The sequence below is a fragment of the Schistocerca piceifrons genome, chromosome 2 (assembly GCF_021461385.2).
Source record: "Schistocerca piceifrons isolate TAMUIC-IGC-003096 chromosome 2, iqSchPice1.1, whole genome shotgun sequence".
NCBI classification, from domain to species: domain Eukaryota; kingdom Metazoa; phylum Arthropoda; class Insecta; order Orthoptera; family Acrididae; genus Schistocerca; species Schistocerca piceifrons.
Genome location: NC_060139.1, coordinates 594,001,005 through 594,020,376, shown reverse-complemented (window position 1 = coordinate 594,020,376; position 19,372 = coordinate 594,001,005). Strand labels below are relative to the sequence as shown.

The window sequence follows — 19,372 nt, the reverse complement described above, 5'->3', positions numbered from 1 at the left end:
CGGGCCTTTCTGGATACAGAAAATGTTCGACTGCTGCCATGGCCAGCATATTCTCCAGATCTCTCACCAATTGAAAACGTCTGGTCAATGCTGGCCGAGCAACTGTCTCGTCACACTACGCCAGTTACTACTCTTGATGAATTGTGGTATCGTGTTGAAGCTGCATGGGCAGCTGTACCGGTCACGCCATCCAAGCTCTGTTTGACTCAATGCCCAGGCGTATCAAGGCCTTTATTACGGCCAGAGGTGGTTGTTTTGGGTACTGATTTGTCAGGAGCTATGCACCCACATTGCTTGAAAATGTAATCACATGTCAGTTCTAGTATAATATATTTGTCCAATGAATACCAGTTTACCGTCTGCATTTCTTCTTGGTGTAGCAATTTTAATGACCTGTAGTGTAATTTATATTGTTTCAGCTTTTTACTTAAATTTATTAGCACGACGAGTTTAGGCAGAATGTTGCTATCGCCAGGTGCTTTACAGTTACGAGCATCTGAAGTGCAATGAGGATTATTTGCTGGGTGTGTCAGTGAGATTCTATTCCCAAATTCAACCCTGTACGGAAGGATTAATTTGTTAAAAGTCAATTCTATGTTCACATTATTTAATTAATGTATTTACTCAGATTTTTATTGAAAATCAATGTCTACCACACAGAGCACAATAATAAACACATCATCATCATCAATTTGGCACTTTCATATTGAGATGCTCATGTCCCAGAGCATACTACTAAGATAAACGTATTTCAGTTGCTGAGCGAGTGCAAGTTTTTTATATAAGCATATTTATGTCATGGAAAGCACCAGATAGTACGACTATTTCATATTTCTTTGCTATTCAATAACGTTGAGAGAATGTTTTTATTTCAGTTAATTCTTTATATTAATAAAACAAGAACATAACCTTGGAGAAATTTTTGAAAAAAATTACATTGCTTCCTTCGACCTTGTGATTTAGCAGTATTTTACCATGTACTGTGTGGTGTCACCGCCAGACACCACACTTGCTAGGTGGTAGATTAAATCGGCCGCGGTCCATTTAGTACATGTCGGACCCGCGTGTCGCCACTGAGTGATCGCAGACCTAGCGCCACCACAAGGCAGGTCTCGTGATACGGACGAGCACTCGCCCCAGTTGTACGACGACATTGCTAGCGACAATACGGATGAAGCCTTCCTCTCATTTGCCGAGAGACAGTTAGAATAGCCTTCTGCTAAGTCCATGGCTACGACCTAGCAAGGCGCCAATTGTAACAGTGCATGTATCTTACGAGTCGCATTTGTATAGTCAAGAGAGATATATCACAAGGATCATTAAAGTTAAGTATAAAGCAGCTACGTACTTTTCTTGCTACCATCAATAGTTATCCTGTTCCAGACTTGACGCCAGTCGGCGTGTGTGTACGCGTGCCTTTCTTTCGGCTACTTCAAGTGGCGTAACAGTCTTGTTACGTCACTACAGATTGGCGACGAGGCTTCAAGGAAACGTGTTTTTTCTGATTGCTTACTTTTACTTGTGTCATGGCTTCGCCAGATGTACTGTCCGAATTTTATCGCTTGCAGAATCAGCAGACGCAGGCGTTATTGGATGCCCTTGGACAGCTCGTCCAGGGTCAACGTGCCATTCAAACTGATGCGGCGGCCGCCGCTTCACCGGTACCGCAGCCACAACCTGCCGTTGCACCACCGTTTCGCAGTTTTAATGAAACCCACGAGACTTGGCAGGAATGGTCCCGCCAGTTTGCCTTCCATCTCGCCGCCTACAGAATTCAAGGTAAGGAGCGGCAGCCGTCTTTGCTTTCTTGTGTTGGTGTGTCCACCTACCGTGTGATAGTGAAATTGTTTCCCCGACGCGACGTAGCAACTCTGTCCTACGAGAAAATTTTGTCTGCTTTAGATGCCTATTTCAAAGAAACAGTTAATGTGGTTGCCAAAAGGTATACGTTTTTTCGTACAGAACGTACGGCCGGTCAAACTAATAGGGAGCGGGTAGCAACATTGCAAGGACTTACTAGGGACTGTGCCTTTGACTGTGACTGTGGCCTTTCTTATTCAGATACAATGGTACGTGATGCAATTGCACAGAACGTTTCTGATGTTCGCATACGGGAGCAAATTTTGGAACTAGTTAATCCCTCCCTTCAACAAGTGATAGACATATTGGATAGACAAGACACACTTGACTGTGCTCAGGAATCTTCTGAAACTTCGCCAGCAGTGTGTAACATTAACCGGCCCGCCGGGCGAGCTGCGCGGCCCGGTCAACTGCCCTCGCGCAAACAAACGCACCTGCCGCCGCGCTCTAAGCCACATGTGCCGCGCCAGCGCACAAATGCAGTGAAATCATGCCCGCGGTGTGCTACTAGACATTCGTGTGAACATTGCCTGTCACGCCAAGCTATTTGCTTTTTCTGTAATAGTAAAGGACATGTTCAAAGTGTTTGCCAGAAAAAGCTCCGATCAGACAATCACAATCATTCCAGGCCCTTTGCTTCGCGCCGGAATCGAACCAAGGACACTCAGGTTCGTGGACCTTCGCCCATGGACATTCATGTAGTTAATTCCGATTCGTCCAGTGCCACTTTCTCTAACAGTGACTGTGTTCGTCCCACAAAAACTGTGCGTCGACGTCGCCAGAAATCACATCAATTAGCACGTGATTCTGTACCAGTGTCTATTCAAATTGCACAAAACAGTCGCTCTTGTCGTCAGCAGGACAATAAACTTTTTGTGGACTTAGACTTTGAAGGCAAAGTCATACCATTCCAGCTCGATACCGGAGCTGCAGTTTCATTGCTCAATCACGACACGTACAAACAACTGGGCGCACCTCCGTTGCGTTCCGCAAATGTTAAGCTAACTACATATTCCGGACAGACAATTCCTGTGTTAGGACAGTGCACTCTTCTTGCAACATATAAGGGACAATCAAAACTTGTGTCATTTTACGTTCTTCGTTCTTCTACTGCAGTGAACTTGTTTGGTTTAGATTTATTTCAGTTGTTTAACATGTCTATTGTAAATCAGGTGCTATCAGTGAATCAAACTGTGCCTACGGACAGTGTTTCTAGTGTATGTGAAGAATTTGCAGACATTATTGCACCGGGCTTAGGTTGCGCTAAAAACTGTGAAGCACAATTGGAACTGAAGGTCAACGCGCAACCGAAATTTTTCAGAGCGCGCAATGTTCCTCACGCATTGCGTCATGAGGTCGCAAGAACATTCCACGATTTAGAATCACAAGGTGTGAGTGAATGTGCGCAATGCCTCTTCTCTTTCAGCTCCGCTTCATCGCGTACGCCGTAAAGGTGTTCCGTTCGTCTGGACGACGGAATGCGAACGCGCCTTTCGCCAGTTGAAATCGGCGTTGCTTTCTAATACTTGCCTCACGCCTTTCGATCCCCAGAAACCCCTTTTGTTGATGGTAGATGCATCGGATTTCGGGATCGGTGCTGTGCTTGCGCACAAAGTTGGCTCGCCTGATCGCCCTATTGCCTTTGCGTCCAAATTGCTCTCGTCTGCGCAAAGAAATTACTCACAGATAGAGAAAGAAGCTTTGGCTCTCGTGTTTGGTGTTACTACGTTCCATGATTTCTTGTATGTTCGTCACTTTACAGTCATCACAGACCACAAACCTTTGACATCGCTTTTTCATCCGACCAAGCCTGTACCTCCACGTACAGCGCAGAAATTCATTCGCTGGTCTATTTTCCTCTCGCAGTACCGCTACGATATCTTGTATCGGTCCACTGCTAAGCACGGAAACGCCGATGCGTTGTCCCGTTTGCCTGTTGCTGAGGATAAAGCATTCGATTCTTCCGAACTTGCTTGCATGTCCATTGATGCGGAAACTGATGACGTGGTCGAATCGTTTCCGATTGATTTTCATCGTGTAGCTACCGCCACAGCTGCTGACCCTGCCCTTGCTACTGTTTTGCGTTTTGTTGCTACGCAATGGCCTTTGTCAAAGTCTCGGATTGCGGATCCGTTGGTTCGCCGATTTTTTGCTCACAGGGAGAGACTTTTTGTTCGACGTGGTGTTTTGTTGTTGCGTTCTGATAATGATCAGTCCCGAGTCGTGGTCCCACGTTCGTTACAGTCCTCTGTTTTACGGCTTCTTCACCAAGGACATTGGGGTATAGTGCGAACGAAACAACTTGCTCGTCAGCACTGTACTTGGTTCGGAATCGATGCTGCGATTACGAATATGTGTTCTTCTTGCATGGCGTGTGCCGAACAACAATCCGCACCGCCGCGGAAAATCTTTGCATGGCCAACAGCCACTTCCCCTTGGCAACGCTTGCACATTGATTTTGCTGGTCCATTCTGGAATGCTCGATGGTTGGTTCTGGTCGACGCCTTCAGTCATTTTCCTTTTGTTGTCCGGATGTCTTCCACGACGTCCTCCGCCACCATCCAAGCGTTGTCTGCTATCTTTTGCACTGAAGGTCTTCCGCAGACTATTGTTTCCGACAATGGCCCACAATTCATGTCCGCAGAATTTCAGTCATTCTGCCAGGCCAATGGTATTCAACATCTGACATCCGCGCCGTTTTCGCCTCAGTCAAACAGCGCCGCTGAACGATTGGTCCGGACTTTCAAGTCACAGATGTTAAAGTTGAAAGAGTCGCATTCTCGGGAGGACGCGTTGTTGCTCTTTTTGTCCTCGTATCGCTCTCAGCCCCGAGATGGTCGCTCGCCGGCTGAGTTGCTCCATGGTCGTCCTCATCGCACCTTGATGTCTTTGCTGCATCCGCCGCATCAGGTTCCTGTGCAGCGGCGGACTCATGCTTTTGCTCCAGGCGACGTTGTATTTTATCGCAACTATCGAGGTCCACGGCGTTGGCTCGCAGGGCGCATTCTTCGCTGCCTCGGCCGCGCGATGTATTTGGTTTTGGGGGCCTCTGGTGAGGTGCGTCGGCATCTCAATCAGCTGCGTCTCTGTCGTCGCACGGGTTCTGCCGCTCCCCGTCTGCTTTCAGCGACGGTGCCGTCCGGTCAGCGCCCTGGGGACCCATCTACTGGCTCGCCTCATCCCCAGGTGTTACCGACGATGCCTTCCATTTTGCCCCATGGCGACGCGCCGCTGCAGCAGCCACCGCCGCCGCCGCCGCCGGTACTCCCGCCGGCGCCGCCCGCATTCAACGCTTCGCTGCAGCCGCCAAGCGCCTCCCAGGGTCACGCGCCGCCGATCGCTTCCCGTGACCAGCTGTCCTCCGCCATGGAACTCCCGCCCGCTCCGGACCACATGACGTCATCGCGCGTCGGCTACCCCGACGCAATGGAGGTCGACCCTTCGGCCCCTCCTGTTTCTTTACGGGCGCATACACCGCATGTTGACGTGCACCCTGGACTAGGTTTTCAGGCGTTTCCTAGCTCCCCTCGGACCGAATGGCCGGGTGCGGGTGGCACAGCCTCGCCTGTTGTTAGGCTCCCCACCTCATCGCATACGTCAACATGGGGTCCTCCCCACGGCGGGCGGAAGCCTTATCTCACGACCGTTCGCCGATTTGCGGGGGAGGAATGTGGTGTCACCGCCAGACACCACACTTGCTAGGTGGTAGAATAAATCGGCCGCGGTCCATTTAGTACATGTCGGACCCGCGTGTCGCCACTGAGTGATCGCAGACCTAGCGCCACCACAAGGCAGGTCTCGTGATACGGACGAGCACTCGCCCCAGTTGTACGACGACATTGCTAGCGACAATACGGACGAAGCCTTCCTCTCATTTGCCGGGAGACAGTTAGAATAGCCTTCTGCTAAGTCCATGGCTACGACCTAGCAAGGTGCCAATTGTAACAGTGCATGTATCTTACGAGTCGCATTTGTATAGTCAAGAGAGATGTATCACAAGGATCATTAAAGTTAAGTATAAAGCAGCTACGTACTTTTCTTGCTACCATCAATAGTTATCCTGTTCCAGACTTGACGCCAGTCGGCGTGTGTGTACGCGTGCCTTTCTTTCGGCTACTTCAAGTGGCGTAACAGTCTTGTTACGTCACTACACACTGAGCCATGAATGAATATTTCTAGTCCTCTACTTCTTCATATGAGTTCAATTGGCGCCCGTTGTTCTGTTCAAAGAAATTGGCGGAGCGTGTGTAACAACGTCCGGTATGTTAATCTATTTTTATGAGGGCAGTCCTGTGGTCTTATTGCATGGCTTGAGAACTTCACTTTCAAAGTAGGCAACAATAAAAATCATTCCCCATTTACTAGTTGTACTATGCATTACATTGTCTGGTGACCTCTCAGAAGGAAGTGAGTACCAGTGTCCCAGTGTTTTCTAGTGAGGTACACAGATGGAAATTGTCATTTGCGGACGTTGTATTCAACCAAGCACATGCACTGCTATATCTTAAAGCAGTGCAAGTTGCAAGGGCGGTCTGTTTCATCCAAAATGGATGGACTTTCAGTCGTATTGCTGCAGTTGCCAATGCCTCTTCATGTGTCATCCATAAATTGCGGATGGGCTGCAGGGAAAAAGATCAGTACACAAGGCGAGTTGGCTAATTCCTCTGACGCATTATAAACCAACGTGAATACCGATATCTGGTCGTCTCTGTGTTTCGGTGTCGTACGGATACCGCCAGAGCACTGCAAAATGACCTCAAAAGAGCCACAGGAACCATTGTGTCCGGTCAGATTGTAATTAATGGGTTACGGGATTGGACCTTACGACCCAGACGTCCTGTTAGAGCACCTCGCTTGATACAACATCCTGCAATACGTCTTCATTTCCGCCGTTCCTGTGTCAATTGACGACTTTGTCACTAACGAAACATGTTATTCACAGAGGCGGCCAGATATTCTATGACGTAAGGCGATGGCCTTGTTCGTGTGCGAAGGCCCATAGCGAGCGGCACCTGCCCAATGTTATCCAGGAAATCAACAGATTCTCAAGGTTCTGTGATGTTGTGTGGAGGCTTCAAAGTTGACAGCCGTACTGATCCTCTGTCCTTGGTCGCCTTGTCGCCAGGCGAACAGATCCTTCTAATGCCAGAGGCAATGAGACGGCCGTCAGCAGAGGTGTCTTTTGACGCCTGGACATTGAAGCAATAGCACAGGATGGCACATACGTGGGACATGCTTGACAGAGGAGTCCGTGGTCGTTCAGTTCCGTCACAGACTCTGCAAGAACTCTCATGGGGTCTCACGGGAGAATGGGAACGCACAGCATCTCCGGAGACGTATACCGAGCTTGCCACGTAGGTGTCGGGCAGTGATAAACGTTCACGGAGAACATGCACCTTACTGAAGCGCTCGAAGTCCAATTAAAAGTACCCAGGTTAACGGGATGAATGACTGTTTCCACTTTGTTTTCGACAGCTGTTGGAAAGTTCAGTTCTTTTTATATAACCAATAGAGGATGTAATGGTGTTTTTTGTGTGTCTAATTTATGGAAGACAAAGGTATAATTTGGTAACATATCCAGCCCTCAGTTATTGCTCAATGGAGTATGGGAGCGCCCATAGTCATGTTCCCCTAATTCTTTTGAGATATATATAAGATCATTCGTAATATGCTGGAATTGGTGGCCGGTCTCCTTAATGTGGGTACCTGTTGCTAATTTTGCATAAATGTTTATGCTGAAGGCATATTTGTCTTCATTGTACGATTTTTAAGAAGTCTCTCAAGTTTGGCCTATATAAAAGGCTTTGCATGTACTGAAGTAACTGAAGCAGTATAAATTATTTTGTAAACTTATAATGCATTCGCTGACCTTGCCAGTTTCAGACAATGTGAATCAATTTAAGTATAATGCTATTTAGCATGTCATCGGCGTGAAAACAAAAATGATATATAAAGCGTGGGCTATCCCGGATTAAACTTAACTCGCTATAACTGTAGATTCGCCAAACTGACAGTAGCATTCCAGGACAGCGGCACTATTTTAGAAGTTTAGCGCTACACTGTCATGTTTGGGACTACGTGTTCTGGCCTACACCAGTCAGAGATTATACGGTGTGGTCACGTTGCAGGGTGACAGCGGCGGCCCCATGGTGATCGGCTCGACGGGCAGCTTCACCCTAATCGGCGTCGTCAGCTTCGTGTCGGACGCTGGCTGCGAGAGCGGCGACCCGTCCGGCTACGCCAGGGTCACCTCCTTCCTCAACTGGATCTCCAGCACCGCCGGCGTCAGCATCTCGTAAGGGCACCACTCTAGTGACCGGCTGTTCCAGCTTCCTTAAGAACAGAAACTGTAAACAACACAGTGTTCCAAATAAATAATTCAGTAAATGTAATGTCGTATTTACTGATTTAGTGCACCTTCAGACGTACATCCATTACATCATGGTATCAGTTTTGCAATGCAATTCTCTTTCAGTGTGCCCATTAGACACATTATATTTGGAAATTCCTTATCGAATTCAATAATCTCATTCCTATGCACAACACATACACAGAAACGGCACTTTACGAGGCAGCACTGTGGTGTTGAGACGACAGGAAATGACAAACAGAAAATCCGTTACAGAATTCGTCATTATCAATAAATAGTAGTGATTCTCCAGCAGAAGGAGATTCTTACTCATTGGTCTAAAGATGACCACAGTAGTGGTCGAAACCGGTCACCGTAATAAATAAATTGTGATCAAGACTGTTTTTGAGAGTAAATAAACAAATAATTTTTGAAGCAGACAGTAGGAACTCGAATGTGTCTTTGCTGGTTTTCCTAATGACGTGCATATCGATTCAACGAAAAAATGGCTCAGAGTAGTGCAACAGTGTAAAAACTGACCGCCGGCCGGCCGCCACAGAGACTAAATCCGAGTCGTCCACTTACGGTGGCCAGTAAAACTGATCGCCCCTGACAACTCTCTAAGTCCGGCCATCTGCACAATCTGGCAACACTGTAAGATGCGGAAGTGTTAGTAGGAAGAGTTGTCTACCTCAAAGATGTTCTTGGATTGTGTGAGCCCGTGCTCTAGTGCTAATCGTCGTGCATTCTAAACTTATGGTCGCCTGTTCGCGTCCAACTGTATTTTTCTTTTTTAACACATTTCGGCCCTCGTCTAAAGTTATGAGTCTGATTGAACATCGAAGATAATTCGCTTGACATTCTACCCACCAGCAATAACAAGTATTCCAGAAACAATTCCGCGGGACAGCTCGTGGCTGCGTCTCGATCGTAACAACCTACGCTCGAACGTTTCCTCGCGCCGCAGCGGCTACCGGCCACCGGCCAGACACCACCCGGCGCCTGAAATCCGACGCCGCCCATGAGAACGCGGCGCGACGCTGTCAGTGTATGTATCAACTGTCATTTTCGAATTTGAAGTTCTAGTTATCATCTTGCAGTTAAGCATTGGATTTTGCATACTTGAAAATCATGAACTACGGTTAAGCATTGTAAAACTGAGTCGCAAGTGGAAAAAGGCGTAACATCTGCAACACAACGTTTACTTGTGGTATAACAGAGGAGTGAATGCAGAGGAGGCAACTAGAAAGATTTGAAATGTGTGTGGAGCGAGTGCTTTTGGGAAAAATACGCCAGAAAAAGATATTCTTCTTTCAACAAAGATCGTCCTGGCATTTATGATTTTCCACATTAAGGAAGTCTCGACAACTCATATATGTCATAGATTACCATTTTACCATCATGCGACATTTGCATTCAACAAGCAAAGTTCAGAAGTCTGGCGTAGGAGTACTGCATGCTCTAATTCGAAACAACAAAAATCATGGAGTCACTATTCTTGAACGTCATCAGGTCGCTCATTGAGCATTCCTATGCAGTACTGTTATTGGTGACGTGTTATGATGCCTTTATCGTTAACTTCCTAAGAAGAAATGAAAGGCTGAGCCCCACCAAAAGACGTAAACTCGAGCAAACAGTAGTGTGAACATAACATTTTACTCTGATAGCTCCAAAAGTGTGTTTTGGGCTACGAATTCTGCCCCAAGGGGTGTGTGCAACACAGCTGGAATTTGTTGCCAACAGCTGAGACACCTTTCGGTCGCAGTGTAAGAAAATCGAGCAATAAAACTACATCACCTGTGCTACTGCATGATAATGCACTCTGTTGATCTGAGAAACAAAACTATCCAGGAGACTGATAAGAAAGTCGTCTCTCAGGCACTTGTATTGATAGGGAAGTCCTCTCTCAAGCACTTGTCCCTCTCGACATATATTCGTAAAATTTTACCTTTTCCGCTCTTGATCGATCAACCGTCAAGGCAACTCATTTCTAGACGAAAATACTCGTAAAAGTACACTGGTGTAGTGACATCGTTAGAACCAGTGGGTTTCTACGGGAGTAGAATTTGTAAACAACATTAGCATTGTCAGATTGTTTTTGATATCGTGTAAGAAAATTCTGCTGCTGATTAATTTCTCTTTGATGATTACTGTTGCCTTTAGTAAACTACTGGAAAATGCAATTAAAGTATTCACTGTACTAATTCAAATTAAATTCAGCTTACTACAGAAACATCACGACGGCAGTCTATCTTAATAAAGCAATAAGTTCAAAAATGGTTCAAATGGCTCTGAGCACTATAAGACTTAACTTTTGGAGTCATCAGTGCCCTAGAACTTAGAACTAGTTAAACCTAACCAACCTAAGGACATCACACACATTCATGCCCGAGGCAGGATGCGAACCTCCAACCGTAGTGGTCGCGCGGTTCCAGACTGTAGCGAAGCATTAGGTGTCTGTAAGACGATTGAGCCTATTTTAACACGAATTAGTAAGATGTTACCGACTTTTGACTTCGAAAAGATCTGTATTTACTTCACTTCCTGTATCATTCGCAAGTATTATAAAATGTTGCTTTTCATAGATAAAATTTTGTATTCGCAACAACAAAAAATATGTCGGCAGAAAACAAAAGTCGTATTATGAAATTGGCAGTACCGTAAGGTTTTCGCTCTGACACTAAAGGTTACTGAAAGTAGCAAGACGAATTTTGCTCGAGCGTTGTCTTACGATCCCCTTATCGAGTTTGTATCTGCCTGCTACAAAACAATTAAAAATCTGGCTTTCAGTGAGTCTCGAAAGGCGAACGAAAGCAGCTTGCACCTGATAGCCAAGCATGTTACCTGGGAACTTGTTTTTTCCTAAAGTGGGAAGACATCCTTTTGAGGTTGAATTGTTGGCAAATGTCAGTCAGACGTGTGCCGTTGGTCTAAGCGTTTCGGTGTGTTGAATTTGTTCCAATGAATATGCTACAGGTTTTTTCTGTCCCAAATAGAGAGTTGAAGTCTCCCATTAGTATTTTCACGTCATCTTGGTGAATTTTGCTCATAGTATTTTCGAGTGTGTTAAAGAATTATTCGACATTTTCGGTGCTTTTATTATTTTCGATGTTGGTGGGGGCACGTGCATTGATGAGTGTATATTTTTTACTGGGATTCTGAATGAGCATAGTCATAAGTCGGTTGTTGATGGGCCGGTCAGTCTTAATGAGGATATCCGACTACTACTCTCATCATACAGGGTGTTTCAAAAATGACCGGTATATTTGAAACGGCAATAAAAACTAAACGAGCAGCGATGGAAATACACCGTTTGTTGCAATATGCTTGGGACAACAGTACATTTTCAGGCAGACAAACTTTAGAAATTACAGTAGTTACAATTTTCAACAACAGATGGCGCTGCAAGTGATGTGAAAGATATAGAAGACAACGCAGTCTGTGGGTGCGCCATTCTGTACGTCGTCTTTCTGCTATAAGCGTGTGCTGTTCACAACGTGCAAGTGTGCTGTAGACAACATGGTTTATTCCTTAGAACAGAGGATTTTTCTGGTGTTGGAATTCCACCGCCTAGAACACAGTGTTGTTGCAACAAGACAAAGTTTTCAACGGAGGTTTAATGTAACCAAAGGACCGAAAAGCGATACAATAAAGGATTTGTTTGAAAAATTTCAACGGACTGGGAACGTGACGGATGAACGTGCTGGAAAGGTAGGGCGACCGCGTACGGCAACCACAGAGGGCAACGCGCAGCTAGTGCAGCAGGTGATCCAACAGCGGCCTCGGGTTACCGTTCGCCGTGTTGCAGCTGCGGTCCAAATGACGCCAACGTCCACGTATCGTCTCATGCACCAGAGTTTACACCTCTATCCATGCAAAATTCAAACGCGGCAACCCCTCAGCGCCGCTACCGTTGCTGCACGAGAGACATTCGCTAACGATATAGTGCACAGGATTGATGACGGCGATATGCATGTGGGCAGCATTTGGTTTACTGACGAAGCTTATTTTTACCTGGACGGCTTCGTCAATAAACAGAACTGGCGCATATGGGGAACCGAAAAGCCCCATGTTGCAGTCCCATCGTCCCTGCATCCTCAAAAAGTACTGGTCTGGGCCGCCATTTCTTCGAAAGGAATCATTGGCCCATTTTTCAGATCCGAAACGATTACTGCATCACGCTATCTGGACATTCTTCGTGAATTTGTGGCGGTACAAACTGCCTTAGACGACACTGCGAACACCTCGTGGTTTATGCAAGATGGTGCCCGGCCACATCGCACGGCCGACGTCTTTAATTTCCTGAATGAATATTTCGATGATCGTGTGATTGCTTTGGGCTATCCGAAACATACAGGAGGCGGCGTGGATTGGCCTCCCTATTCGCCAGACATGAATCCCTGTGACTTCTTTCTGTGGGGACACTTGAAAGACCAGGTGTACCGCCAGAATCCAGAAACAATTGAACAGCTGAAGCAGTACATCTCATCTGCATGTGAAGCCATTCCGCCAGACACGTTGTCAAAGGTTTCGGGTAATTTCATTCAGAGACTACGCCATATTATTGCTACGCATGGTGGATATGTGGAAAATATCGTACTATAGAGTTTCCCAGACCGCAGCGCCATCTGTTGTTGAAAATTGTAACTACTGTAATTTCGAAAGTTTGTCTGCCTGAAAATGTACTGTTGTCCCAAGCATATTGCAACAAACGGTGTATTTCTATCGCTGCTCGTTTAGTTTTTATTGCCGTTTCAAATATACCGGTCATTTTTGAAACACACTGTATGATAGGCTGGGTAAACCACATTCTTAATCGGATTGTTGAATCTAGATCATTTATGTATGACAGGGCCTGAATTCTTAAACACTGTGGAATATAATAATCCAATGTGCTTATTACAAACACGTTATTTAAATATAAATATATGAACTAACGAGATAACAGTTTATTTACAGGAGCAGAGCCCCATCAATCATAGCGGAGCAGTGCGAGATTGGTTTCAGGGCCAAGAGAGAAAGCTGTTGCCGTTTGTTCCACGATCACCGAACATCAACCAGATAGAGAATATGTGGGCAGAGGTAACAAGGTCATTGCCATGTGGACCTACAAATGCAAGCGACCTTTGGACGAATATAGAAAACGTATGGTGGGAAGACAATCAACAGACTACACTGTCGACGACTTAATGAAATCAATGCCCCTACACCTTCGAGAAATCTTACGTAATGATCGTTGGTGGGTTGGTTACTAAAAGTATACTCGTCCACAAAACTCATGTGGATAATTATCTGATAATCGGTCAAGCTTTTCTTTGTCGCAACTCTTTAGCATACAAGTCCATTTACTTTCAGTCTCCTCCTTACAATTCTTGCAATGCAAGGTAATTGTAAAATCTCATCCACTCGACGCCAAATCAGGAATTGACTGGTTCAGGTGTTGTTCAACACACAGTAGTTGTCACCCTCACTGGAATAAATGACTGTGTGTGTGTGTATGTTTTCGTGGTCACGCACAATCTGAATCAATACTACTAACGTTAGAGAGACAACCAACAATAAATATTGCATCAAATATGAACGTTAAGTATTTTAATGCGATGGGAAGTCACAAACTGAATTTTTACTCAACCCACGTCCTGCGTATTACGTTAAGTAAGATGTATTAATTCCATAGTATCGTTAGCAGAGACAGTGCGCTCTTCTTGTCGAGGCTCCCGACAAGTACAGCGATTAGCAGTGCCCAATGCCGCCCGGATTTGTTTATGTTGGCTGAGCGTGGACACTGCAGCAGACCCTTCGCCATAAACAGAAAGAAATCACCTTGGCTCTGACTGCAGTGAGCGGATATCACTGCCTGCGAGTTCTTGTAGTAACCAACGAGAGACTCTACTCACAGTTGCCATGGAGCAATTGCAACGGGTATCATCTCATTAGTCATCAGAATATTAACCAGTGATGAAATGTCCACTCTATTTGTATCCCAAGAAAGTAGGAACCTTCTCACATAGGAACGTGAGGTGATATCAAAATTTATCCAACATACATAAATTAACTGCAAGGCTTTCATGTATGCAGTAATAGGACACAAGGAAATATTATGTCTTGGAAGCGTATATTTCATTTCCTCTTCTCATATTAACGCCCTTGTTTTAGCATGAAGTGAGAAAATAAACACGAAAAACTAAAGTTCCTGAGAAGCATATAAGTCATTACCTCTTCTCATATCATAACTTTGGTTTTAGTATGAAGTACAAAAATAAACAGTTTAGGGTTCTGGAGCATAATATGACACCAGATTCGTATCGTAAGCGCTATCGGAAACGCAAAAACAGGGAGCAGTCCATTCTTTTGTCCAACAGTCTGTTTCCTTTCATGCATTACTCTTGCTAGGAGATTCTAATTTAAGGACTTGTGGGTATCAAGTTTTTCAGCGGAATAAGCCTTATGTTATTGTGCTAATTACGGTACGGAAAAAATGCAACAAAGACGGGTTCCCCTAAAGCAGTGAGGATATTTGTCTGTATTCAGCAATGACTGCCAGCTGCCACAACACTTCACTAAATCCATGCGGCAGGGAACACAACTTTGCGTGCACTTGAGACTTCATTCAGCAAGACGTCAGGAGATGGATGGAAACGTCAAATTAACGTCGCTTCCCGAGTCGTATTCAGTCCAGAATGAGGTGTTATTAAGGTAGTTGAGCGTTCTAGCAATTACACTTTTATCATTCCAATATGAGTATTCCAATAGCACAAAAGAACCCGTTAGTGTGAAACCATCGGGAACTGCATTAATATCAAACTGCAAGAACTTGAGCCAATACGTGGACTCTTCTCTTCGCTGGGTGACCTATTACTGTTATTAGGATTCTCTCCGTCCTAGTCGTAATGCAAATGGAACTTCAGAGACACTTCCCGCCAGTCTTGACAAACATCAGCAACTTGTAATCACTGCGAGTTACAACTGCGTGATGATAATGGTTCAGGTTGTCAGTAGTTGTGGTGGTGGTGTTATGCTGTCAAACTGCAGACAGTAACGTTAAAGGGGGCGCACATAATTTAGCGCTGACTACCTACTTAAGTAAAGATAGTGTTGTGGCGTCGTCGCTCCTCTTTATTTGGCCTCAGCTCATTGTGCGGGTATTACATTCATTCTGCAAAGAACTGCTTAACAAATATTACCCTCAGCTATGCAGCTGGAATGACTCATTACACAGCTACTGTATGTTGCACTTGGTTAAGTGATCAGTTCGCTGCAATCCTGCTTCTACTGTTCGTAAATACTTGTATATTTCAAAAATGGTTCATATGGCTCTGAGCACTATGGGACTAAACTTATGAGGTCACCAGTCAGCTAGAACTTAAAACTACTTAAACTTAACTAACCTAAGGACATCAGACACATCCATCCGGAGCCAGAATTCGAACCTGCGACCGTAGCGGTAGCGCGGTTCTAGACTGTAGCGCCTAGAACCATTCGGCCATCTGGCCGGTATACTTGTATACTGATCATTCGCTATTTTTACTAAATATGACCTACAATCTGATTCGCATACATATGACATAGGTTAGCGCCGACACAAAGCAATGACTAAGGGTTGGATGCCGTTGAAGCCCCGTTACATTGATGGCAAGACAAATGTTCGCAAATCACCTCTATTGCCTCAAAAAACAATTACGTAATAAATATCGAATGACCGACATCCGCATGGTCACAGCGCGTTGAAATACAGCGACGACGGCACATGAAAATTTGTGACCGACTTGGCTTCGAACCTGGACCTCCTGCTTACTAGACAGACAACCTGATCACTACACTATTATTTTTTTTAGAAGTGTGAGAAGACTTTCAGCAATAGGTAGGCGGAGGCAAAGATCCGAGGACTGGCCACAGTGCTTCCCCCACACCTGATACTGAGCAGCTGCATTATTCCCATGCATTCCATATTTGCATCCACATATTCGTTTAAATTGTACAACAATATTGAAGTAGTAATTAAGGAAAAATAAATTACAGTTGCCGTCTTCAATGGCGTGCGTTCCTTGTAGAACATAACTTATAACAGTGAAAAGGGTGTCGGAAAAACACATAACAAGCATTCATTAAGAAATATATTCACAATTTAGGTTATTATGCAATGGATGCATATGAAGTCTGTAAGGAAGCCATATATTTTTCAACAAATGAAAAAAAATTTCGGAGGCGGAGGGGTTTTGCCAAATTAGAACAGTTCTGATTTTAGAACCAACGTAAAAGAATATTGCAGGAATAAAAAAAACTGAAAGAATAGTATTCTGCTTCTAATCAAAAAAAACTTTGTAGCCCACATAAAGTAATAGATAAAAAAATTTGAAACCATTCCTTATAATTGCTATTCTTCTTCAGCTTGAAATATTCTTCGGCAATATAAAACATGTACTCTTCTAAGTTCTAAGTTTTGTTTGTTACGACGTTAAACACAAACTGTCCCAGAAGCCATGAATAACTGTTATTCTTTGCAGACGGCTCACATTTCCAGTCGGGTTGTCAAGCTTCAGTTATCGGTATATGACTTTCTGCGGTTCTGTTGATAGTGCTGATCTCTTCCTAGTCCAGTTCCAAAATCTGATTCTGTTTTCACATAAGAAGATGTGCGCTACAGTTTCTGCAAGCCGACATTTGTCACAGTATGAAGATGGTCTCAATTTGACTTTCCATAATCGTTCCGCTGTGGGTATGGTTTCGTTTACAATGTCGCACCAAACGGTACTGACTCCAGTTGGTAGAATTTTATTGTTGACATTTTTCCAGACGTTCCTTCAGTTTTTTGTAGGTTAATTTAGCGGAATTGGTTTGTGAAGACGATGTCTGGCAATACAGGGTGATTCAAAAAGAATACCACAACTTTAAAAATGTGTATTTAATGAAAGAAACATAATATAACCTTCTGTTATACATCATTACAAAGAGTATTTAAAAAGGTTTTTTTTCACTCAAAAACAAGTTCAGAGATGTTCAATATGGCCCCCTCCAGACACACAAGCAATATCAACCCGATACTCCAACTCGTTCCACACTCTCTGTAGCATATCAGGCGTAACAGTTTGGATAGCTGCTGTTATTTATCGTTTCAAATCATCAATGGTGGCTGGGAGATGTGGCCGAAACACCATATCCTTAACATGCCCCCATAAGAAAAAATCGCAGGGGGTAAGATCAGGGCTTCTTGGAGGCCAGTGATGACGTGCTCTGTCACGGGCTGCCTGGCTGCCGATCCATCGCCTCGGGTAGTTGACGTTCAGGTAGTTACGGACAGATAAGTGCCAATGTTGTGGCGCTCCATCCTGCTGAAATATGAATTGTTGTGCTTCTTGTTCGAGCTGAGGGAACAGCCAATTCTCTAATATCTCCAGATACTGTAGTCCAGTTACAATAGCACCTTCGAAGAAAAAGGGACCAAAAACTTTATTGGCTGAAACGGCGAACAAATGTGCAACTAAATGAAACTTTATAGCTCCCTTAATTCGCCGACAGGTAGTGCTTAGCTCTGCCTTTTGTCGTTGCAGAGTTTTAAATTCCTAAAGTTGTGGTATTCTTTTTGAATCACCCTGTATAATCATAAATGGTTCTAGTGTTGGTTTGTGCTGGTTGTATGTTGTTGCATTAATTTGCTATGAAAGCGGTACTGATAGACAATAAAAGCGGGTTAAAAGCTGTGAGCTGTCCGGGGAAGTTAACCTTGCATTACTGAGCAACTGTTTCACCAGGTACCCAGTCTAGCTTACCAAATTCATAACCAGACTAACATTAAATATAATCTTGTAATAGTCATACGACAACCGGTGATATATATATATATATATATATATATATATATATATATATATATATATATAAGAGAATTTAAATAAAAAGAAATAAATCAGTTTATATTTGGAAATTTATTTTAACATTGATCATTGAAATTTAAGCATATTAAATGTGAGTCATAACTAAGCTGGTGCCTTATTTAGGACTGTGAAAATGTGAGTTTGTAATCTTACAGAACACATCAAATATGGAGCCAAGACTGGGAGACTGCATACAACACTGCATTCATAAAATAACACACGAAGAACGTTGAAACATATGCAAGAGGAAATTAACCACATCCAACCGATTCAATTTTCACCCAAAGAAGTTACGTTCGTAGCACAATCCTGTCCGTCATGTAATTACCACAAATTGATATACTAAATTCATACTAACTCTCTGTGAAATCTTCCCGAAAATAATAGCTGAGGGCTACTTTGATGATTACACCACATGCTTCACGTGGTCAACTTGGTTTACACAAAGAGTGTAACTCCACAATAATTTTGATAATTAAAATAAATTAGATCGAAAAGCAATTTACAATAGGAAAACCTCAAACTATCGTCTTACTATTAACCTGTTGGGTCAAACAGATGTATAAGCACGTGGTACTGGTCTCACAAAGTACACCCCACGTGGGTTGAACGTAAAGAAAAGTTTCTATGTTGAAAAATATTATCAAGACGAGACGTTATAATCTCACGCACATTCGCATTGAAGATTGATGATGCTAGTTAGAGTTACTGATCAACATGTAGTTCCACTTTACTCATAAAGTAGTGACAAAGCAACTACCGGTATATATTCTGAACCTCACACTCGAATTACACTGCGTTGCAATTTAAGATAACATTAGATATTTTAGAGCTGAAACCTGAAATGAAGGTGATTAAATTTTCAGTTAGGCTGAACTTAAGAAATCCATTGTCCTACGGACATAGCAGACACGCGCTTAGCCAGAGATCTTACCACTTCAGACGCTCACCACGGACAGACTGCCCTGGTCCCTTCCTGAGGGTGGCTCACAAATACAAACGGAAGTGGCCGGAGGGGCAGCTTCCTATACCAACAGGACAAGGGATGGACAGGACCATACTAAGGATAGAAACCTCTTTGCTTTTAGAAAGCGTAGCTACCTGTTCCGACGTTGGTCCTACTGTTCTCTAGCAGACAGGCTTGTCTGCTACCCTCAAGCATGCAACTAGAAATATATTTGCTCATTCATCCTCTCACACAGAAGGGAAGGGGGATGACAGTATCTTATCATATACAGTATATAAAAGAAAGTGGATGTAGGTTCCGTATGAGACTGCGTGACATGAATTA

At 44.1% G+C, this 19,372-nt stretch overlaps 1 protein-coding gene across 1 annotated transcript in view; it reads left to right on the top strand.

The window, feature by feature from the left end:
* LOC124775625 (brachyurin-like) overlaps positions 1–8,159 on the top strand; it is a 52,985-nt gene extending 44,826 nt beyond the window's left edge. The window contains exon 6 of the mRNA XM_047250454.1: positions 7,989–8,159. Within this exon, the coding sequence (XP_047106410.1) occupies positions 7,989–8,159 (171 nt within the window). The remainder of the gene's footprint in view (positions 1–7,988) is intronic.
* The last annotated feature ends 11,213 nt before the right edge of the window (positions 8,160–19,372 follow it).